Source organism: Sinohyriopsis cumingii, chromosome 1 (assembly GCF_028554795.1).
Source record: "Sinohyriopsis cumingii isolate HCF-2022 chromosome 1, ASM2855479v2, whole genome shotgun sequence".
NCBI classification, from domain to species: Eukaryota; Metazoa; Mollusca; class Bivalvia; order Unionida; family Unionidae; genus Sinohyriopsis; species Sinohyriopsis cumingii.
Window position 1 is genome coordinate 60,638,011 of NC_142961.1, and position 25,166 is coordinate 60,663,176.

Sequence of the window (25,166 nt, forward strand, 5' to 3'; positions counted from 1 at the left end):
GTCGAATGTTTAAGTTGTTGAGCCGGAAAGGGCATAAGGGAAATAACTGGAATTCTTCGTCCTGTTCTACGCCGGCCAGCTTTGAAAACGTTTCTTTTTTCGCTTCTGTTTATATTTAAGTAATGATGAATGTAGTCCCAGTTCGTTTAGTCTAGAGCACAATGTAGTGTGGAGAGCCAAGGAGTGATCATTTAAAGCAACTAATGAAGGTCCATCATAGCATAAACGGGTTGACTGGCGAGTATCACGTGATGGCGTTTGTTCAACAATAAAGGAAGTTGTAGCAGTGGAGCAAGACAGCTGAGAAAAAGTCTAATTTTTCTCGTTTCCAAAACAAGGAGATGAAGAAACACATACGAACTGAACAACCAATGCATGATGAACACAACAAGGTAGACGAAGACAGGCAGCAAGCACATATATCATGAAAAACGGCACACAAAAAAAAGAACAGCTGCTTTAAGCCGGTTAATCGATCGCGGCCATCTTGTAAGAAGAGAATACATGAATAAGTACTGCTTCAATTTGGTTTTTCAATACGAGCAGAGCTATTCCAACGGGAACAACTATTCACTCAAAAGCTTTCAAAAAGCAAGAAGGTACATATGTATCTTCCTAACTCGCTGTTTGTTTGTTTTTTGTTTGTTTTTTAAACAAAAGCTTAACATTCTTGCATGTATACATCAGAAAGGATTACTGATAAGTTTTATGGAAAAGATTTCATCGCTAAATGTTTTTCGGTTTCCTATATACAGAATGGACCAAACCTCTCCACCCCCTAGCAACACGCATGTCAAGTTCTGTCCACAAACAACCACATTCGTATCAAGCAACTAGAGCGTCTTTTCCATATGCCCTATTCGGATAAATTGTTACAATTACAAATAATTATCAAGGAACTTTCAAATTAGATTTCATCTTGCTTCGAAATACGCTGTTCGAAAATAATTTTAAGCCTCTTCTCCCATATCAATGTAGTGTAATAACAGTTGTTCCACGCACATTCTTGAGGCGCCGCAGTAAATCTTTAAATACCTGTTATTTGTCTAATAATACAAAAGCAAGTTATATCTCAGCAGTACTGTCACAAATTAGACTGGTATGCATGATGATTTCCGAGATGAAACAAGGCTTACATATTATCATAGGAAGAGGACAATGAAATCAAAACTTGAAATAAAATTTAGTTGTTATTAAGATGATAATTCTAACAGACACCCAGTATATATTAATTTGTCCGATTAAAATATGGACTTCAGTGGCTGCAAATATTACATAATGAAATATTATGTTATGAAATGTCTTTAATCGTTGTAATTTTTCTAAATAATGTTTTTTCAGTTTCTTTAACACCTTCTAATAAAGATGTATATAATGTAATATAAAAATGCTTGGCAGTTAATTAATCGGTAACTTAGAAAGAACAAACTTCGTATGTATGCTAAGCTTGTAATATATCGCTAACTTAAAATTATTGTAAAATCTGGGACCTTCTTTTTTCTGATTTAGTAATGAAGCCGTTAATCGCATTGACATGGAATGGAGAAACAAATCTATGCAAATCAAAGAGTTTTGTCTTAAAAATATATCATGAAAAGAAAATCTGCCTTTTGAGTAGATATAAAGAAATATTTCACTGGTGAAGTGGAAACAATCTCTATTGCCAGGAGTAGCCACTCGTGACAATTCTATGGTTCCACTTCACACTGGAAAAATGCCTTGTATCTACTGAAATTAACGTTGATGTCCTCCATGTCTTTTGAATAAAATAGCGATTGCCGTGTAATGAACATTTGGTAGAGTACGCACGTTAATTAATGGAGCCATTGTAAAAAAAAATTGTTTGTTGAGTTCATCAAATATTTATTTTTGTGGGATTTAGGATCTTTGTCATGGTGGGAATATCTACCAATACTGTTTTATAATTAAGTTCATTTGGAGCAGAAATGGAAATTACACGATCATATTATTTTCTCTTTTCAGATTGCTCAATAATAATCACATAGAAAAGCTTGTAGACGGCGTCTTTGATGGCTTATCAGAACTAAAATATTTGTAAGTATAACCGTATTCGGTAATTATTGAATATTAACAGACATCGACGTTCACGTCCCGTAGATAAGGCGATAATTGTAACAAGAATATTAATATACTAATAATTAACATAATTGTTATATATAGCAGTTTTGCGATGAAAAGGTTGTTTGTTTTTTAACACGTAGACTCTTGCCTATTGCTGTTTTCAGTTTTTGGGCAAACACTTAAACGTTTTTGTCAACGCTTTAACCAAAAAGATCTTATAATCTGTTCACGGAAAGGACATTATATAAATTATATTTCATTATCGTCATGATTTTTAGATGTAGCGTATAATAACGAAAGCTGTAAATGTTTTAAATGTGGCCAAAATAGGAAATCTTTGCTGACCCAGCCTACACTGAAGACGTTTATACCCCTGTAATTAAACGAGTCAAACACCTTTTTTTTCATAAATATAAAAAGTTAAACTAACTTCTTAAAGTTGCAGCTACGTGTGCTGTTAATTCGGAATTCTACTTCGTCCATACAAGTTCAGACTCATTTTATAACTTAATGGGTTCAACTTCATATACACTTTTCCTTGCCTATTCACATGCTTTGCAGCATCAAATAACTCTAGTTAGTTTCCGTCTTGTTTATGAAAGACAAATCTGATACGCTGATGATCAAAGTCCAGTTTAAAAAGTCGAATAGGTACAACATACCGAGATTTATGTCCGAGCGCATATTCTTCGAGAAAGCCGTATCTGTTACGCTAATGGCCAAAGTACATTTCAGTAAGGTTGAGAAGGTACATTTTAAACTAAAAATAATTGTGCAACTATCCACAACAAGAGAGGCCTATAATCTTGTAAAGGTAAATGAATTCTGCAGTTTGGTTGAAGTATTATTTGTAGCAGACTGTGGCAAGCAATGGAGATTCCTGTACAAATCGGCGCCATCTTTTCAATGAGACATTGTGGATACATTCTGTAACGTATTATGGGTAAACTGGTCCTGGGTTATACTTTTAAGAGCTCGTCGTTGTTTACCATCGACTCCGCCTTCACCTCTGTCGTCGTTTCACCCACTGTGCAAGGTATAATCCGTGTTTGTGGGGCTCTTTACCACACGGAAGCATAAAGAAGTAATTTGGCATACTTATTGTTATTACTGCCCCGAAAATAAAGTTGATTGAATAGGTAAGATATCATAACTATTTCTAAACTGTTTTAAATTATTCTTCAGATATACAGTGAACGAGAAGAATGAAAAGAATCAACAAGAACAGTAGTCCGAGTTTCCTCTGACCCTTGCCACCCCATTTTGATATTTAGACATTTATGTTGGGGTGTAAGGTCAGAGTCCATTCCCTATCGAAAAGTTGGAATTCATCGCCACCATTTAGTGTCGGCATGGGATAGTTGCTTGCTAGCCGGCCCAGCAAACTTGAAAGACCTTTCATCGAGATATATAAGCATGAAATATATAGGAATATACTTTATTTTCTTATAAATTGCGATCATAGCATTAATTATGTATTTAATCCGCTGACAGACGAGACGTTGCTGAAATTAGACCTGGATCTTTCTATTTGCATTCGTAGTCACGTGACTAAACAACCCTCGCAACCTACATGTCAATGACATCAGACACCACAAATGCAATGCTCACGATTTTTGAGAAAATAAATCATATTCATATCGATTGCGTGCAGAGATATCTCGATTAAAGGTTGTTCGAGTTTGCTCGGCCGGCTAGTAAGCGGCTACCCCATGCCGATCCCAAATGTGTCGGTGAATTCCAACTTTTGGATAGGGAATGGACTCTGACCCTACATCCTAACATAAATGTCCAAATATCAAAAACCGGATGACAAGGGTCAGAGGAAACTCGGACTACAAGGACAGTAACTGTGAATGTAAATCTTTTATTTCCCGGGTTTACAAGATCTTGTACAACGCCGCGACACTGATACATATGAATGTAGAGCAGCGCAATGAATGATGGGATAAATTGCAGAAGGCATTGTATAACATCACTCAAAATGACTTGTTAAGATGGCACTGACATGTACAGGAATTCGCTTCAAATTATATTAAAAAAACAAAATTTTAATTTACCTGTCCCATGTTATCGGGATTTATTTTTGTTATGATTAGTTGATATCTTTTAATTTGGTGAAGTGTTTCTTCAGAAAACTCGAAGCTGCTCCTACTCGACTATATTGAAATAAACTTTAGTATGTTGCTTAGGAAAGGTACGTGGATATATTGTATACTTTTTTCTCCAAATTCCTTGTCATATATTGAAACGTGCTTGAAATTTCACTTTCTTTTTTATTCGTGTCTTTCTGGTTACAAGATTATAGGCTAACAGAAGTTTATGGTTATGTCTGTGGTATCTCAACTATACTGTGTTTGTTTTTCAACTTCTAATATGAAAACAACATATTTCTTGTGAAAAATGGCGATTGGTGTACAAAACAAAGTATATGGTATACACCTTTCTAAGTAAACGATTTTCTTTGCCTTTTAATACTTAATTGTATTCAAAAAATGTCGATGTGTTCTCCAGTTGAAAGGAAATATAATTACGGAAGACAATATACGAAAGGAAAGTCAGTACACGGAGATTTTAGATTGACAGTTATTAAAAATCGGATATATACGTAAACTGCGGTCTGACATTTGATAAATCCATATCTACTTTATTTCCTTTGTGCTAATATGACAGGTTCAGTCACTCTTACGAATGGTTTCAATCTAACTTGACACGGATAAAGAGACAAGGTGATCTAATAATGCTTATATTGTTACCATTTACTTACTACCTTTATTTGATACAATCGTTTCGAATTTTTTAATTATACCGAAATGTACTTGATTTCAGTCCCTTATTTAAAGCGAATACCTGTCAATTTTCTTCAAATTTAATTTAATCTAATCAAATTACCATTGCAAGCTGGTCATTCTATGTAAAATGTAAGTGTGCTAAACCTCAAGTGTAATTATTTCAAACTTGATAAAATGCGTGCAAGATTTCGCAATGTAGCAGCAACTCCACGCTGTTTCAACAAAGGGACACTAGAACTGAATTTGGCACCACCATAATGGCTTGACAAAACACTCATTCTGAAATGGGCACTGCCATAAGGGCTTCACAAAACACCCATACTGAAATGGTCACCACCATAATGGCTTGACAAAACACTCATACTAAATTGGGTGCCACTATAATGGCTTAACAAAACACTCATTCTGAAATGGGCACCACCATAATGGCTTGACAGAACACTCATACTGAAATGGGCATCACAATAATGGCTTGACAAAACACATTTACTGAAATGGGTACCACTATAATGGCTTGAAAAAACAGTCGTAAAGGCGTGGGCGCCACTATAATGGATTTTTAATGACAAGATAAACCTTTATTCTGAAACTAAAAGGGATGATATAATAGTTATAATTCGTTGGTTTTGCGCAAATCTGATGTCATATAAATAACAATTTTGTAAAATGCAACAAATTTGTGGACTTTTCTGCGTTCATTTAAAGGTAGCTAGCCACGTTCTCCTTATAAAAATTTAGGTCTAAAGCTTCTGGTGAGTTCTGTTTCAAATCTTGCTGTTTCCTTTTGTATAGTCTCAAGCTGATTGGAATCAGTCTAGATACACATCACATACTACGTCAGTATACTCTTGAACTGGTCTGAGAAAAACAATATATTTATATATATTTTGTTTAGTGAATCTCTCTATATACTTTTAAATTGTGCCCTCTCGTTATTCATATAAATTCATCAATGTGGTTTCACCAACTTCTATTACCCATGTTATGTATATTTGATTTAATTTTATCTGATTTAATATATATTTATTTCAATTTAATTGTTTGTTTGTCAATTTTAATTGTTTTATATTTTCCATTACATGCTATTGTAATGTAAATTTATTCCCATGAAATGATACTTTTTCCAGAAAATAGTTTGACCTTGACTGTTCGTTTTAGTAAACACCAGGTGTGAACCTAGATCCTGGCCTTGATTAAAAATTAGAAACAACCACGTAAATAAGTTCTATTTTTATTTTTAAAATTATGGTTGCTGTCGATATCATGATGGGACTACTGATTCAAGATGTAAACAATTTTTTTTAAGATTTTATTTCTTAGAGTAAAACGATTGGTTTTCGTCAGGGCCACGCTGGATGTACGTGATCTTTAACAAGTAAATAATTTCGACAAGGTCTGGAATATTATCACGTGACCCACTTTTGCGTTTTAAAATACGATATAATCTTCGTTTTGGAACGATATTCTCAGTAGTTGGGCTCTTACACTGTCAGTTCACCAAAGTTAAAGAATGCATTCTAAGGGATTGTGAGTTAGTCCCTGAAGCTTATCGGCGAAAATTCAGAAACTATAGAAAAGAAGCTGGACAAACTCATGTCAAATTTGCTGGAGAAAAAGAGCAGTTATTTGATAGATGATGCTTAGCCAAGAAAGTTGAACGAGATTATGAAAGTCTCAAACAACTTGTATTACTTGAAGAGCTCAAAAACTGTGTCCATAGTTTCATTAAGTCTTATCTTGACGAGCATCAGATTGAAACCTTGGAAAATTTTGCTCAAGCTGCTGATTAGTGTTCTTTAACTGATAAAGTTTCTTTTGTAAATAAGACTACTACTCAACAGTCTTCTGGTAGAAAAGTATTTCAGCCTAATACAAGCCCTTCTAAAACTCAAACTGGCACAACTTCTAAAAATCAAATTTCAGAGAAGCTTGATTCAAGATCCTTGTCTCTTCCTACGTGTACCTATTGCAAGAAAAAAGGACATGTTATTTCTGATTGCTACAAATTCAAATATAGTCATCAGAATCAAGACAGACCTATTCCAAGTGCTCTTATTTCTAAGAGGTCAAGGCCACGGTCATGCATTGAAAGCAATACATTTGTTGGGTCTAATAAACACCAGTCTGATTTTATTATGGAGAAGTATAAACCATTCATATCGAAGGATTTTATATCACATTGTGTGATTCGGCCAATCCTATCCCTGTTAGAATGTTAAGGGACTCAGGAGCTTCTCTTTGTCTTTTATTGTCAGGAACTTTGCCTTTTTCTGAGAAGTCTTCTTCTAATGAGAGTGTTCTTATTCAGGGATTATAGTGCGGCTTTCTTAATGTTTCTTTCCATTGTGTACATTTGTCATCAGACTTAGTCTCAGGACCCGTGACAACAGAACTGTTTCTGTTTTACCCGTTGAGGGCATTCATTTATTACCTGGCAATGACCTAGCAGGAGACAAGGTTGTGGCTAATCCACTTGTAACTGACAAGCCTTGCTTGGAACAGAAAGTTGATCCAATTGAAAAAGAATTCCCTGGACTATACCCAGCTTGTGCAGTTACCAGAGCTATGGCACAGACAGCTCTTGAGAATGATGCTGATAGAAAAGTATTCCTTCGGGTGACACGTGTATTGGTTACGCTTTTGATGAGGTCACTTTCACTCATTTTTGTGAATAAACCAGAAGATACTGATCACAGTAATCTTCTTTTAACGACTCATTCTCTTTATTCTAATCAGGGTGATAAACGACAATTGCTTGTCCTCTAACAGGATAAAGATTTTGAGATCTCCTGTTTGTTTCAAAAGGCTATTAGTGAAACTGAAGCTTATGAACATGATCACGTGACCCCCTTTTGTGTTTTAGAATACGATATAACCTTTGTTTTGGAGCGATATTCTCAGTAGTTGGGCTCTTACATTGAAAGTTGTATTTTGTGCTGTTTGGAGTTATTTCAAATTACTTGGATTCAAAAGGATTTATTCTTTTTTCCTGGAAAATACGTGTGCTCATATGAAGTTGTTGAACAGGGACAGCTTTTATAAAAATTAATTCAGATTTCCAATGCCGGAGTGATATTTCTTGTTTCTACAAGGAACTGTAGACTGCAACACTACAGATTACAGCATACGTCATCATCTTCCGTCTTGGATTCTTCGTCGAGACTCGAACTTGAAATCATTAGAACATTTTGTTATTAGAACTTCAAAAATTTTATTCGTGGATTATTCTTGGATTTATTTTGGATTTGATTCTTAAAACCGTAAGTTCATATTTTTTCATTTTTACAGAATTTTCCAGGGAAATAAATTATTATATTTTCAAAGCTTGTTGTTTTCACTCTTTCTTGTGTTACTGTTTATTCGAGCCTAAACACATAACACCCATCAGAGTTATTCTCGGGTGTTTGTGGTTATCTTCAAAGGCAATAAGTGTATTATCTAAAATTAACTTTGGATGAGACATTTTAGTAGGTGAGGCATTTTTAAATAATACAACTTTCACTTTTCATGGATTTCAAGACACAAGCCATTGTTTGGTCTCTATGCGTAATCTTTCTAGGTCTTGGTTCAGTTGGTGTTCAATATTTTTAATATTTGTTGAGAAAGACACAGAAGTGTCTTAAGTCAATAATCTTAATATACTGGACAAACCTTCGGCAATAGCATTAACATTAATCAGAAAAATAGGTTGACCAAGTACGGATCTTTGTGCGGCTCCTGCTCTGTTGTATTTCTTTGCCTTTTTAACGATACATAATCATAACGCCAATCTATAATGTTTCCACTTCCTCCGTATTCAGATTGTTTATGTTGCAATGCTGTGTGCCAAGCGCATTCGGATGATTGAGCTGCAATAATTGTGTAGAAATAATCAAATGCTTTAGAAATGCATATGCGTTTCTAGCGTTTGTGTAATTTGACAATTAATGTCAGTCAGTTTGGTATAATGTTGAATTGTTCCATACAATCCTTACAGTGTATTATAGATGAATTTATTTTTGTTCAAAATGTTGAAGAAATGCTTAGAAATTTTACTTTAAAATGTCTTTCCCGTGAATATGGGGCGATAAATTCGATAGTAAACATTTATCTCCCTTATTGTTATCTCCCTTATTGTTATCTCATTGCAATCTTCAAAATTTATGAAACTTTCTCTCATTTAAACATCATTCAAGAGATGAATACGTGATTTAGTTATATAATTTGGAACTCCCATGAGCTATGACTAATAAAATCTGGCCCTGCTGCCTCGCATAGCGACAGTGACATGATGGCGTCATAGCTCTGTTGTCATCTAATTTGTACACATGTTTTGTCGGTGAGATAAAAGTTTGGAGGTACGAGAATATCCCTATCATCAGTAATATAGATTGGTACAAAAAAGTCATTCGGAAAGTTTACAAATAATTCTTTTGAGGTACAAACACCAGACATCAATGAAAATGTTCTGTACGGGAATAAACCCGTCGCACATGCCCTTTTGGGCGCACGCGACGTAAATCCAAGTAATCAGCCAAAAATCCGCTTCTCTTTCCATTTGATTGAGTAGACAAGAAAAGTAGACCGGGACAATGATGTGAAAACTACACCGAATTACATGTTGTTGTTTTAGGTTAGATTTTTGGGGTCTTTTTTGTGGGTAAAGAAATTTAATCTGAAAGACGTTATCATTTTCCGGTATAAGTGCTATCCAATGTCAGGGCCTATTCAAAAAATGTAAAAATCCCATTTGAGATAACGGTACCTAAATAAAAGTATATTTTGCAAAGAATAATAGCCTGTAACCACCGACTGACAGCTCTAAAGAGAATAACACAAACTAAAGACTAACTGTCGAACAAGTTATGTAATCTAACTTGTTTTGACCAAAATATGGCATCTGTAATCCTTGTCAAGAAGTTCAGTTTGAGACCCAATAGAAATCCGGCCAACCCTGCGCTTTTCATTCCGCTCATATTTTAAATTTATTTATCACTTGCTTGATAGACATAATTCAGATTTAATCATAATGTGGTAAATTTTCTTATATGTCTTTGACTAGATGTTGATCGACCTTTGATTAAGCATAATAATGGAAGATGTATTGTATGGAAACCATTTCTCCGGCTTTTCTATCGTTCTGACCACAAAGGCAACTCGCCGAGCTCACGACTTATTCAATACAATAAATTCTGTCCGTTATCCTGACAACTAATTGGACAAAATTTATCTCTCGATTGGTTCGGATAATTGATGTTTTACTGTTCTTGTTATCAGATGAATTCGTCTAGTACTAAGTTAAATTGCAATTATGTATTTTCTTTTGAAGCTCAGTTAGCTCATCCGTCAAGAAACCGTATTTCATTGTCAACTCTCAATAGAACTAAATTGGTCATATCAGTAATAATAGAGATGTACTCGTTACTGGATACGTTTGAGATTACTAGAAAGAGGAGTCAAGGAAGAAAATATTTCAACATTGATGAATGTATAACACGTGACAAGCGTGCCATGCTGTAAATATTGCATTTGAATAAGAACATCATATACATTCGAACTAGCAAAGTCAGCGAAAATTTATTTGACAAGAAACATGTCTTTAGCAACCATAACATGTAACTTTTTAGAGTTGTATCAAAACTGAAAAAAAATGCTCTTAATATTTGCATTTATTTCACATATTGATAAAACAAAATAATTTTAAGCAATTGGTCTCTTTAGCCAGCTAGGACTTTTTAATACTGGAGAATTTTCCTTTTCTTTTCAGTTGTTTGCTCTGCTCTCCGTCGTCCGTCTGTCAGTTATCATACATTTGTTATCGATACTTATCCGAAACTACTTGGACCAATTGCCGTCAAACTTTACACACACACACACACACACACACACACACACACACACACACACATGTTTATTTAATCCCATATCTTTATTGGTCCTGAATGAAAATATTGCCACTCATAAATTAAATTTGGCTGCAACAGCGGCCATCTTGAAAATATTGTTATCGCTACTTCGCCTGAATGGATGGTCATGTCAACATGTGGTTTTCACTGAAAGACTTCTAATGGTGTTAGTTGGTTCAAATGAAATGGTGCTGTCTAATATGACCGCCACAGAGGCCATCTTGAAGAGCTTAGTTTCGTTACTCCTCCTGAATTTATCAAATGAACATAGGAGTTTTTCATCATTTCAAAGATATGTCAATAACACATAAAATGAAGCACGTATAACCTGCCCAAGATTTCTTAAGTACAAGAGTTAAACATTAGTGACTATCGGAAATAAAATAGGTCTTTCTTTCATTCAGTATGCACAAAACTAATCTTAGTGTCAGAAGAGAAGATCAGACAGCTGTAAAGAATGGATTGCATGTTAATGAACATTGTAATGATGCATGTAAATTCCACGTTTATTGATTGGATATGGTGTTATCTATGACCTTTATTTGATAGAATATAGTCGTATTTCATCAAAATCTAGTTAATGTATAGACAACGCGTTTGAGTAGTGATTGTTTGAACCTATCTCAAGTTTTGTGTCATCCAAAATATCTGCTTCAAATATAATGTGGCAAGCAAACACCCCCTCCCCTGCAATTTCAGGAGGGACAGGTGATGATGTGAAACAAAACAACAAGAGATTCGGAAAATTTCAAAATATTTGATTTAGAACTAATATATTCCATATACGAATCAGGGATTGCGTCATCAAGACGTGAATATGAATGAACTTAAAAAAAACATGGTAATCAAAGTTTCATTGTACCTTGCCTACACTTGTGCTGATATGCAAAAATTGTGGGATGGTGTTGGTTGTCTTCAGTATAGAAAGGGCTCGTAAATTTTAAAAAAAATTGTTGCTGAAGTCGGAGTAAATACAGCCCTTGATTACAGTGTTGATTAAAAATGGCTGTATCCAAAGAATTGTGCAACAATCATGGTCCCTCTGGCGATGTTGTTAAGGTATACACTTATCTCAAGATTTTAGTATTTGGGGCTGAAGGTCTTTTGTTTGGGGAGTCATCAAGATAACTGATTTGAGAACATGATCAGTTTCCAGTATGTCACAGGAATTTTACGTTGCCAGTTTTACGGAAATATAGATGCCATGTAACTGTACACCTCCATGCAGTAAATGGAGCACCAAAAGTATATTTTAATTCACATTAATCTGTTTAAATCAGAAGAACATATATAATCAATAATCCCAAAGTAAAATACAACTGGAGCGAATTTTGACAACTTATTTGTGAACAAGAACAACGATCTCTAATTGTCTGAGGTCATATTCTTTTGAGGACAAGATTTCACTTCTTCTGTTATATTTACGATGACAGCTGTCCATAAGGTTTTGATTTTACGATATGGCCATAATTAAACGTCTGTTATCTGAGTCTTTTGTGGTGCAAATCAAATGTTTTCCTTCCGATATAATTGTTTGTTCGGTTAAAGCCCGGTTGTTTAAAACACATTTAAATGAGATAAATGAGACAGTATAATTTAAAACACATTTAAATGAGACAAATGAGACAATATAGCAGGATATGTTAACGCTCTATGACTACTTATAGACAGCTGATACATATGAATGGCTGAGAACAGGTCACTCTAAACCCATGTCAGACATCAAACACATCAGTTGCTTTCCAGTGCTTGACGGGTTGATAGGAGTACTGCTATAACCTGTTGTTGGTAACGAATTCATATGACCTGCCAGCCTCCTTTCATCTATTTTGAATGGTTTGTATTATTACCTGCAATGTCATAGTGTAATTTACATTATGATGCCTTGGTCATAGATACGTAATTTTACGGAAGAGGGTCGAAAGGAAAAATATTTTTTGATTCGTTGTTCACATTTTTGATATAATTATTATTATTATTATTAGTAGTAGTAGTAGTAGCAGCAGCAGCAGTATGTGCGTGTGATTTGGATTTTTAACGTAGCTTTAACAATTTTCCAGTCATATCGCTACAGTTGCAATGTGGAGGTTTATATTGAGGTCTAGCAATGGGGAATCATGTCCCGGACATGTAGCATGATATCCCACCCAGTCACATTAGGACACCAGACTAGTCCTACAACGTAAGACGACACATCACCCGATATTGTTGTTCAAAAACATGTGCTATGTCTTACATTGTAGGACTAGACACCAGGCCAGCTTGTCGTCAAATTAACCCCATAATGATGAGCGCCATGCGAGGAAGCTGCTACTACTAACATTTTTGCAAGTCTTTGGTATGACTCTGCCGGGGTTCGAACCCGCAGCCTCCCACATTCGAGGCTCTAACAACTTAGGCCATCCGAGCGGCCTTAGTATTAGTAGTAGTAGTAGTGTTGGTGGTGGTGGTAGTAGTAGAGCGGTGGTGGTGGTAGTAGTAGTAGCAGTAGTAGTAATGGTAGTGGTGGTGGTAGTAGTAGTAGTAATAGTAGTAGCAGTAATTATAAATTGCTTGTGACTAAATCTAAAAGAATTGCCGTAATAGAAAGGTAACTGTGCATTTTAATTCCATAAATTTTCATGTGGAACATCTGCAGCATTGTCTGTCATCTGTTTCTACAGAAGGAATAGATACAATCTGTCTTAGCGGCAGCAAGGAGATTTTAACGAAAACTAATCCACCAAGCATAATTCATCACAAGACATTTAACCAAACGTGCCCAATCAAACTTCAGTCTAAGATCTTAACTTAGCCTGTTAACGTATACATGGACTAAATAATCTAAGGTAAATGAGATAACCCAGTTTATATTGTTTTAAACACTTGTTAACGCAGGTCAACTGACCGACTTGTCAATCAGCACTTGTCATTCAGGCTCGATATCACTGTACTTCACCGTGTAGGTTTGTCTGACCTACAATGACTCGCCGCTATCGGGGTTCTGCACATTTATTTATTTTATCTTTAAGTAACGTGCCTGTAAAAGAAATATTTTTGTAATGCTTGGCTATAAAAAAAGATAATCGATTTCTCACACACAAACGTTGAAATATTGAAAGTGGGTCATTTTGTGGGTCAGTCATTTTGTTCTTAAATTCTTTTTGCATACATGTGCCCAGTTGTTTCTTAAGCAACTGTTTAAACGACATAAAATTGCATTGACACTCAAACGAACGAACGAGTTTTCTGTTATACTTTTTTTTTCTTTGCACCCATCAAAAACCTAATGCCGATCGATAGAGAAAATAACATTCTATAAAATAATCTGCAGCTGCACGTGCAACACACCGGACACCTGTAGATATATGCTTATGACGTATCATAGGTGAATGGCAGTAACATAAAAATGTTGGAGAAAAAATCTGCTGCTGTGCAAAGAGCATACTGTAAAGCCTGGTTGTTCCTTGACTGATATAAAGTCCAACTTGGATAAATTGTAATTCTTTTACAACTCCTACGATTCTGAGGTGCTTTCATTGCTTTAAAAATGGTGGCAAATACAAAGACGGCGTTGAAGTGGTTGCTGGGAAGTTAGCAATTGATTAAGATTTTCGATGTGCAGTGGAAAATATTTAAGTTATCACGAGTATTATTTTGTCTGCTTCATGCTCGAGTGTGTGTGTGTGTGTGTGTGTGTGTGTGTGTGTGTGTGTGTGTGTGTTGCGAAAAAGGTGTGGAACGGCACCAGAAGAGTATATGAAGTAACCATTTATTCCACGACAACGCAGCGATGCATATATCCGCATTTGTGATTGATTTTTCTGAAGGAGCAAGTTTCGCAATTTTGCCACATCCTCCGCACAACCTTGATTTAACTCCTAGCGATTTTTTGCTGAACCCCCGTTTATCAGAAATTTGTTGATTAGCAAACGATTTGAATGCTGCCATGTGGCTTGTAGAACATGTTTCCAGTGTATAAGCAAAATACAAAATGGCATTTAATAATTGGTTAATCAGACAGAGAAGTGAAGAGTTGCGTATGGAGTACTTTGAGGGAATGCACTGATGTACTTACTGTTCAGGAGTAAAGAACTTTGTTGTACAGCACACTCATATTCACAACCCTTTTAATGCCCCGATGAGTATACATATATCACACAGTAAAAATCTCAAAAGCACTTGTAACAAAGATATCAAAGGGTTACTTTCCACTCAGCTTAATGTTAGGCTCTTTCAACCAACGTTTTTTAAGTTGCATTCGCGTCTTTAGCAGGCTTTTATAATAGTTTTACCTTTAAAGTGAGGAAACGTGCAATGAAACTTTATTGTTTCCTATTCTTGGTATTCGCTCTGGAGCATTTCAAATTTATGTCCAATAGTTTATTGCCGAGGAGCCGCCAGGTCCATTTGTTAGCCTTTTCTTTCCTTCTCTGACCAGACTGATTGGTATGTATCTGAGTGATAGTTTTCTCTTTTTCAGGTATCTCTATAAAAATAGAATCGAGTCGATAGAGGGCAACGTTTTGAAAAGCGTCCCCAAGCTAGAGCAATTGTAAGTATCACATACATTATTTACCCGCTTTTGTACAGTTCTTTTCATGATGTAATCTGTTGACATCTTTATCAATGCCTCCTTTGAAAAATATATTTACAAGTAATCAGTGGTATCTAATGTGTCTACCAAATGTGGATGTAATGAAACACGACGTCCAGATTAGAAAGTTCGTGTGTCTTTTATTATGTTACAACAAACTACTGTCGATTGCAGCACGGGTCTGAAGAACTCGTCTGGAGAAAATATAGCTCATGTAGTAATGCCTTAGTTTGAGACTTTAAGCTAACCAATCACACTGACTTCTTACTTCTGGAAGTACTATTTTTGAGTGGTCGAGGGAAAACACAGACTCAGACTCAAGCTCTTATATTATTATCTTCAAACCCACAAACCTTTCTGATCAAGAACCTGACGCTTAAGTCCAAATCCCCAAACTCTTATATGAGACCTAGAAGGCTCCCATATCCTATAAATTGGTCATTCTACTAGACAAACCCAAGTCAAAACAATCTGAAAATTATGTGAGTCTGTCTTTTCCTAATTAAGTTTGAAACTGTCAGAAGTTTGGAATTCGTGCATGAATTTGCTCTAACGATGCTGAGAATATAGGACCCATCTTGTGCGTCATTGTACTACGACACCACGGTCTTAAAATAAGTAACAGAAAGAGTGAAAATCAACATGTGTTGTAAAATTGAATAAGTAATATGTTTCCCGAAAAAGTGATTAACTAAAAATAACGTAGAGTATGGTAAATGGAATTCAAACAATCCTAGAAATTGTATCACTAGTGCAAAAGTAAATAGTATTCCAGATGAGTTCCGATGGTAATCCGAATGAAGTTCAGTCTGTTGTGCTGATGTGCCAATAGTCGTAATGTATCTCACTGATATGATCCAAGATGTTTTAAAACGAATTCACAGTAGCTCCAAAACAGCTACTAAATCATAAAGTCTGAGTACTTTGTAATTCCAGTGAATAATTGAAATTAATTACTATCTGAGTCCAATAAGACTGATGTTTATGGTAAGAATAAATAATTTTTAGTAAATTATCCATTATTTGAAAAACAAACTAAAATGCAGTTTCAGAACCGAAATGAGGTTCAAATAATCATTTGGAAATTACCTTAGCTGTAATAAAGGGCAAGTACTTTAGCAGCTAGTCAATCAGGAATTAGGTCAGTTTATTTTCCATAAGGGAATCCCATCAAGTTTTTTCAGTGAGATTTCTTCTAGAGCATTCATGGTCAAAAAACCATATGAACATGTGTACTTCTATACTGAAACTATAATGTGTTTACTTAAATAATGACAACACATTAAATTACAAATCCACAACCAGAATGAAAATTAGTACTTAATGTGTTATTTATTAAATGGCCCTTTCTATCTATAATCATGAAAGTTAACACACATAATAATAAATATAGATGTAATAGCGTTTTTGAGCAGTAGTAACTTCAACATCTAAGGCTGAATCTTGAACTGAATATAGAATAAATATCGATGTTGATAATGCAATGTGATAATCAGTATTTTTTATGCTAGGATGTGAATTACTAGATTTTCCAGTCGAAATAGTTTTGATAATTGAAAAGAGTAAATTACCCGAAATAGAGAGAGAGTGTTAGAGAAATGGGAAACCAGTTCATCTTGTACTTGTATAGTTGATATTTGATCTAGTTAAATGATGCTGGGGATTTCTTTCTTACTTAAGTTGTCTCTCAGAGATTTGATGCATCTGAAAAAGATATATGTATTCGTCTTCTCACTGTTACAGAATAGAAACCGAGTGGGTTTTAGGATTAAATGAATAAGACAAACACAATCTGTGAAAGATGGAAATTTATGAAATGAATTAATAAAGAAAAATACATGTTGTAAAAATACAATGAATCTCTCACGCTCTCAAGATGCGATCGACCCAATCACTCTACACAAACATTCACACATTGAAAATAAACCAAAAATATGAATTCAATATGAAATACAGATCCAAGAAACCTCATGGACTGCAGATACGCTTCAAACAGTACTTAACACTACAAGAGAGATTCACATAATCTCAAGTATGGACTCCGATTAAGATTCAAAATAATCTTATGATATTCAAATGTGTTTCAAAATAATGTCATAAACTATAAGAGAGATTCACATAATCTCTTGGAACACAACTAAGATTCAAAATAATCTTATGAACATAAAAATGCACCCAATTGGAACAACAATTGAACCAAACGTATGCTTCTAGACCCCCTTGTATAGTCGCATGATTCCTTGGGTTGGCCCACACTCTTATCGGCCGCTCGCACCCTTCATGGATCCACCACATGTACAGTAGTCATATGTATACACACATACAGACAGCATACAGCCCCCTTGAATTAGCTATGTCTAAATCCGTGGCTCCACTACATGTACAGACATACGTACATACATACGTATCGACAGCACGTAGCCCTAAATACTCTGGACACTCCAGACAGCTCTAAACAGCTTTAGACAGTTCTAATCAGCTCTAGTCATAGTCACAGTCAGCTACAATAAAACCAAACTGGTCATAATAATAGTTTCTGTAAAATCTCTAGATATATGCTAATACATTAACCTCTAATAGTGACATGTAATTCAAAGTTCAAATCTGTGTTGTAATAAATGCATTATTACGCGATAAGACATTACAAACTGAATAAGCGTCACATATAAAATGAAATATAAATTTAACACTTACCCCTGTGGCTGGAGAACAATGGAGAGGGTACACTCCTTGACGTGATCCAAAACGACCAGTGTCAGTTTAGAGATTGATCTTACTTAAATCCATAGGAGAGTCAGCAATAGTCAGGGTAAAATACCCATGCATATCATGTTATTAATGTCCCTCGTCACAAGTAATTTCCAGCTAGGTACATGTTAGTACAGTCGCTTACCTGGAAAAACACTTATTCACCCTAGATGACGTTGTACGCATGTACAACAAAACATAGTCAAATAGTTCTAAGTCAAAACCAAGTTATTTTTTTGCCTAATTCTGTGACACTCACCTTGACGAAGTTCGCTAAAGGCAACACACAGTGGTCCCTGCGTCATTTCGTAAATTTATATTATTTTTTTTAATAAGCAATATCTTTTGTTTTCAAGAGTGGATTATTATTTGCCCAATTTACCTACAAATAGTGTCATAGCTAGGATATGTGAGCCTCTATGCAGGACCCTGTGCAAATCTTGCTGATGGACTTCTGCCTAGCCTGTAGGGTAAAAGAATATAATAATTCGTGGCCCCAACACTTGTATAATCTTGCTACATAGTACCTATGTCCCAGCTATAAATGCATGATGGGGAACAATCCATAGCGATTAAGAGCCAAGCATCCTTTAGGAAGATTAATAGAATGGTCAGTATTATGTATATATACCGCGAAAGCCATGGACATTTTTGTTCTCTTTCTCAGATCCTGTCTAAGGATATGATATCATAAACAATACAAAGTTAAAATCACAATGACCTGCACTAAATAGGATTATTTTGAAGAAAACATTAGCAAGGAGAAAGATGAAACATTGAAATTACTTGACCACTCAGATTGAAGTACCAGGAAATGCTAGAATTTTGTTTCTGCTTTTTGCTATAGTAGCTGGCAAGAGAGTTTGTCCATGCGACTTATGAATGACAAGTCCTTTCCTTCGGCCTGCATCAACTATTTCACTGCATAAATATTTTCTGTATGATCTTGTTTGAAGAATGAGTAAGACTGTACATTGCTTTAGATTTTAGTGTCGTTGCATGTTTTAGGTATAAAATCTCGTAGTCTTCCTTTTGCTCTGCTTTCAATTTGTCCATGTCGTCCATTTCTTCAAGATCCACATCAGTTTGTTCTTTTCTTGTTCGATTCATTGCAGTATAAAGATTTTTTAGACTAAATTATATATTTTGCAATTTGTCATATATGCCATCTGATATATTTGTTTCTGTGATACTGGTTTGTTTGATACTATCTTAAATGTATCTACAATTATTATTTGTATGTCTGATTAAGCCAAGTTTTCTTCCACAATGTTATTTAATTCATTTTGTTTTTTTATCTTCTTTCTATCTCTTCCCCAACGATATGTTTGTAGCTTTGAGTGTATTAAACCTCTCTCTCATTAGGATGAATCTTTTTGACATGTTTGAGATTTCACTTGCCACCTGTTGAGTCGGGACAATGGTGACAATATTCAATTAAAAGAAGAAAAAACCCAGAAACTATCTAAATGTCACTAAGAGTAACTTACTGTGAACTTAAAATGACTGATAGTGAATATCTTAAGTAACTGAAAGTAAAATGTTTATCCAACATACCATTATTAATTGAATCTCACAGAATGTCATGAGTCTATTAGTACACAATGTCATAGTCATCATCGCCGAATTTGAGAAGCCAAACTTGGCGGGTTCGTGTGTTGGAGGCAGAGTCTACTAATGGGAGATCGATGCAGGCACGATGTTGCATCATGCATATGCATTTTCCATGATTTAATTTCTGCTGCTTGACGTTATATGCTTAAGACATTTTATGTAAAAGTTATAAAAAGTGAACTTTTCATGAAATTCGTGATTAATTGCCACAAACGTTGAATTTAAAGCTTAATTCAACAATGACTCTTGCCGAATCCACGAATTCAAATACAGGTGAAAATCGCCTCAGAAAACCACCGAGTATAGACAAGAATAAGGATTTCAGAACAGTGTATATTTGGAAGAGTTTATCTGCCTATACCCTTACAATTTTGGAGTTTGATTATTGATTGGCACGATATAGCCAGGGTTGTGGTGACGTGCCATTAAGCCATCCACACACACACACACACACACACACACAGAGTTGTTGACTTATATTCCAACCTACTCCTTAGATGAGTTGTTCACCCTCCACATGCACACCTTCATATCTGAATTAATTTTTAAATTTTGCAGTCTGAACAACCCCTGAGGGGGTGGAGTCATATTTTAACAGAGCATAATACTGCATGTGTTGTTATTGAATTTTATTTCAGATTTCACTATTTTCAGTAGTTGTCGATTTTCTCACTTGTCTGTCCGTTCTGTTTCAGATTCCTGCATAACAACAGATTAAAACGGATTCCGCAAGGTTTGTTCACGTACACAAGTGACCTTCAGAGATTGTAAGTATGACTACAATATTCCCATCATCATAAAACAGCAATATAGTGGGTTGGAGGTTAACTTTTAACATACAATAGGGCGGGGTGGTGTCCATTCACGTTTAACATTCAAAATACAGTTTAAAATCGATAGCAATAAAGTCTTAGACCATAAAATACTAATTAGGAAAATAAATCATACCATCCCTGTCATTTGCAGGGAAGCTCCCAATAGCGTTTAAAGATGTCACAATCTAAATACATGTACTTTTAAATTCCATCTACGTAATCATCACAATTTTCATCAGTAATAATAATTATTTCCATTATCATCATTACCTTCATAATCCTTTTCATCAACATTATTATTATTATTATTATTATTATTATTATTATTATTATTATTTAGACGCTTAGACTCCAATGCCCTGATATGTGACTGTGAAATGGTTTGGTTGGCACAAGAGCTAAGGGAGAAACTAAGTGATACACAAGCTGCCGCAACATGTGAATTTCCAGAAAATCTTAAAGGAAAATCCTTGACAAGTATCAGTGTAGAAGATTTTAATTGCAGTGAGTTTACAATATTGTTTCTTGTTGTACTAATTCTTTTCATTCATTTTCAAAGTTCAACTGAACAAAATACTAGCAACCTTTGCAATATAAAGATTTTGATTTTACCTAAGTCACTGGTCATTGGTTCTTACACTCCCATTCATTAAATATTATGGCCTTTAGTTGACACATCCTTGACCTTTTTGAGTGTTATCAATCTTTGACATTTAGTATTACTATTTTCAATAATATAGCTTGAGATAATTAAAATTGATACCACATTAACTCCACAAATAAATTCAATATAAACAGAGTATTGTCTTCTCCTATAATAATGCACACAGTCATAAATATATTGAATACTTAAATTAGTCAAGTAGTACCTGAAGATTTCATTATTAAATGGGTTTGGTTTTGTTATTGCTCAGTTGTTACAATTTGAAATGCATTCGTTGGTAGTAATGAAACCTCTGACCAGAAATATGGAATCCGATTACAAAGGTTCAGATTTCCAGGTACAGTAGCGAATGTATCAGGATAGAGGTTCTGTTCCAGAAATAGAAGCAGCAACATGTTCCAGTTTCTTCTCACATCGTTTGAATGAATTTTGGTTTAGTTTTTTTATACTTATCGCATAGTCTTACCTGTTTCGATGCTGTTAAAAGATTAGCAGTCTATTTTGAGGATGTTTTTATTTCGGTTGACATTTTTTACATTTTTCAGTTTTGATACATAAAGAGAAATTTTAATTAAATCTACATCTCCCTCTTCAGAAAAACCACTGATAACTTTGCAGCCGCGAACCGTGGAGGCCACACCAGGGAACACAGTGTATTTCAATTGTAAAGCAGAGGGCACTCCAGATCCGGAAATACTCTGGATGCATAACAAGTATGCTTATGAATTACACTCTGTATATTACAGCAAGAAAAACACGCCACTGTATTCTTTTTGCACATAAATTGATAATGTACTTTTTAATCTAAGTCTAAATATGTTCATTAAATTAGCAATTTAACACATTGTGTTATGTACCATCTGGATATGTTTTGTTGTACAATTATTCATACTGGTAAAATAAAGCATATCCCTGATCAATACCGTTTGACTCAACATACATGATATAAGAAATAAATTAATGTAAAAATAAATAATTGATATATACACTAAAAATAACTCCAAATCCTTGTTACATATGCCAGAAGGAATATGATTATGTTCGTTAGATGACATTACTAAATATCTTTTGCAATGTAGAAAATTCTGAGGAAAAAAACCCCAAACAAAACAATAGTTTCAAGCACAATGGGAATCATGTTGCCAATGTTGATAATATTAATCCACCCCATGATCACAATGATTTCATTCATATTAAAGTTTTTGACCACATGCATACTAGCCATAAAATTTACGAATACAAGAGGATTTGTATAAGATTATAAAGTTGAACTTTAATCTATAGTTATTTGGTCAATTGCAGTAACACAGCCATGGTGATCACGTTCCTTTAGAGGTTGTATTAAATTTGTCGATTGTCACATGGATTACTTGCTGAAATTAACTATAATGGTTTAATAAAACTTTCTAAACTGAACATAAATCAGACCCTATCCATCTGGTTTCTATGTCTTTGCCAGCTTCCATAGAACCAAAACAGCATCAATAGTAAGTGAGCAAATACAATTTTGATTAGCGTGTCATTTATCATTTCCATATTATTTGATTCTTCGAATAATGTTTGTTCTGTCTTTGTTCAAAAATGTTGGGTATCTTGAATCAGTTTATCAGTTTATCAAAACATTCTAGAATGTGTTCGGTAGATTTTAAAAGTGCCTTTTTCCCAAAATATATTAAAATATGACAGGCAAGTGCCCTGCTTTATCATTGGTATTGATGTCCTTTCTCAATAAACGTATGTTATGTCCATGGCTAAAGCTACTTAAAGGATGTAAATTGGGCTGTATGGCCAAACACTGATGGATATTGTCCTGATCAATTTTTTTCTTTTCATCAGTGAACTTGTTGAGGTAGGGAAACAACAACGCTATTCAGTTCTAGATGACGGCACCCTTATGATCGAACGAACAACAGATCAAGACATGGGCATGTACGAATGCATCGCAAGGAACTCTGTAGGGGAGACCAAAACCAACCAAGTAGAACTAAAATATTCTGGGCGCACAGGTGAGTGGACATGATGGACACATTTAATTTGCCATATTGTTAATGGTTTACTGGCTAGTGAGCGCGAGTCAGACTTAGCCTGCTTTTATCATGCTGATCTATCTGATCTGGACAATTTGACTTATATATATATATATATATATATATATATATATAAATTTACGTGTCTTCAGATAAAGTTACATTTTCATTGGTACTTTAATCCAAAAGATTGGGGAATGTTTCCATTTCTTTCTATACAAGGATCATTAGTTATTGGGTCTCCAGGTTTGTAATAGCAGCAAAATCCAGTTATTGGTAAACGACGAAAAATAGTGAATTCATTGTGATCCCCATATTAAAATGTGAGCTTTTATCAGAGTGTCTCTCTTCCAGTAATTCTATATAGTTGTGACTCTGGTAATGGAGTGAATTAAATGTAGAAGTGGCTTCATTATCATACATTAATATATGTGTTTAACTTAACACTTCAAAATGACTAGGAAAGCATTAGTTTATCATGATGAAACAAGATCTTGCTCAAGTAAAGATGCCATACAGTCTAGAAATGAATATGATGGTATCGATGATGGTTTTCAGTCCCACAATAAAATATATTGAATTTTGTCCCATGAATGTATTTACAGGATGATTGCATTATAAGGGCTTGATCACATGATAATATCATTCTAAGCGCTTGACCACAATTTAAAGTCATTCTAAGAACTTGGCCACATAATGTCATCTAAATGCTTGTCCAAAAATTAATGTCATTCTAAGGGCTTGACCACTAATTAATGTCATTCTAAGTGCATGACCAAAAATTAATTTCATTTTAAGGGCTTGACCACAAATTAATGTCATTTTAAGGGCTTGACCAAAACTTAATGTCATTATAAGGACTTGACCACAAATTAATGTCATTCTAAGGGCTTGACCATGAGTTAATGTCATTCTAAGGACTTGACCACAAATTAATGTAATTCTAAGGACTTGACCACAAATTAATGTCATTCTAAGGACTTGACCACAAATTAAAGTCATTCTAAGGGCTTGACCACAAATTAATGCCATTCTAAGGGCTTGACCACAAATTAATGTCATTATAAGGGCTTGATGATGAATTAATGTCATTCTTAGGGCTTGACCAAAAATTAATGTCATTCAATGGGCTTGGCCACAAATTAATGTCATTCTAAGGGCTTGACCACAAATTAATGTCATTCTAAGGGCTTGACCACAAATTAATGTCATTATAAGGGCTTGACCACAAATTAATGTCATTCTATGGGCTTGACCACAAATTAATGTCATTCTAAGGGCTTGGCCACAGGATGATCTCATTCTAAGGGCCTGACCACTGGACGATTTCATTCTTAAGACTTGACCATATGATGATTGCATTCTAAAGGCTTGACCACATAATGAATGTAATAAAATGTTATCTTTTTTTATATGCAGTAAACTTGCTGTCGAAATCGTTAGTGTAATTATTTATGCATTGTAGGTCAACCTGTAATTGTACAAGCTCCACAGGATGTGCAGACCTCTGTCGGACAAACTGTTGAGCTTCACTGTGTTGCCACTGGTAACCCCAAACCCTTTGTCACGTGGACCTTTAATGGTGCCACCATATCTGGCACTGCCCGGGCCCGTATGACATCTGAGGGGTTCCTCACTATAACCAATATCCAGCATGGAGACAGAGGCTTGTACAGATGTAGAGCAGAGAACAGCCTAGGTTTTGTCACGGCTGATGCCAGAGTCATTGTACAAGGTAATTAATGATAAAGACTGCGATAAAAAAATGATGACAAGTATCACCTTGGCAGTCATCTTCCTTGTTGTTGCTATCAGCATTACAATAACAGTGATAGTTATAAAAGAACTGGTGGCAATGTAGACAATGATAAAGAAGATGGCGACGATGTTGAAGATAAAGATAAAGATGATGATAGCAGTGTGGTTAGTTGTGGCTTTAGTAGTACTGTATCTTTGCATGGGA

At 34.9% G+C, this 25,166-nt stretch overlaps 1 protein-coding gene across 3 annotated transcripts in view; it reads left to right on the forward strand.

Moving 5' to 3' along the window:
- LOC149806954 (peroxidasin-like) overlaps nucleotides 1–25,166 on the forward strand; it is a 114,755-nt gene that overhangs the window by 67,567 nt on the left and 22,022 nt on the right. For all 3 annotated transcript variants that reach the window (XR_016421395.1, XR_016421397.1, XM_089960127.1), the window contains exons 3-9: nucleotides 1,984–2,055; nucleotides 15,222–15,293; nucleotides 20,393–20,464; nucleotides 20,853–21,016; nucleotides 21,772–21,889; nucleotides 23,013–23,182; nucleotides 24,669–24,938. Coding sequence is in view for 1 of the 3 variants with exons in the window: in XM_089960127.1 (XP_089816253.1) it covers nucleotides 1,984–2,055; nucleotides 15,222–15,293; nucleotides 20,393–20,464; nucleotides 20,853–21,016; nucleotides 21,772–21,889; nucleotides 23,013–23,182; nucleotides 24,669–24,938 (938 nt within the window). In the remaining 2 variants the exon portion in view is untranslated. The remainder of the gene's footprint in view (nucleotides 1–1,983; nucleotides 2,056–15,221; nucleotides 15,294–20,392; nucleotides 20,465–20,852; nucleotides 21,017–21,771; nucleotides 21,890–23,012; nucleotides 23,183–24,668; nucleotides 24,939–25,166) is intronic.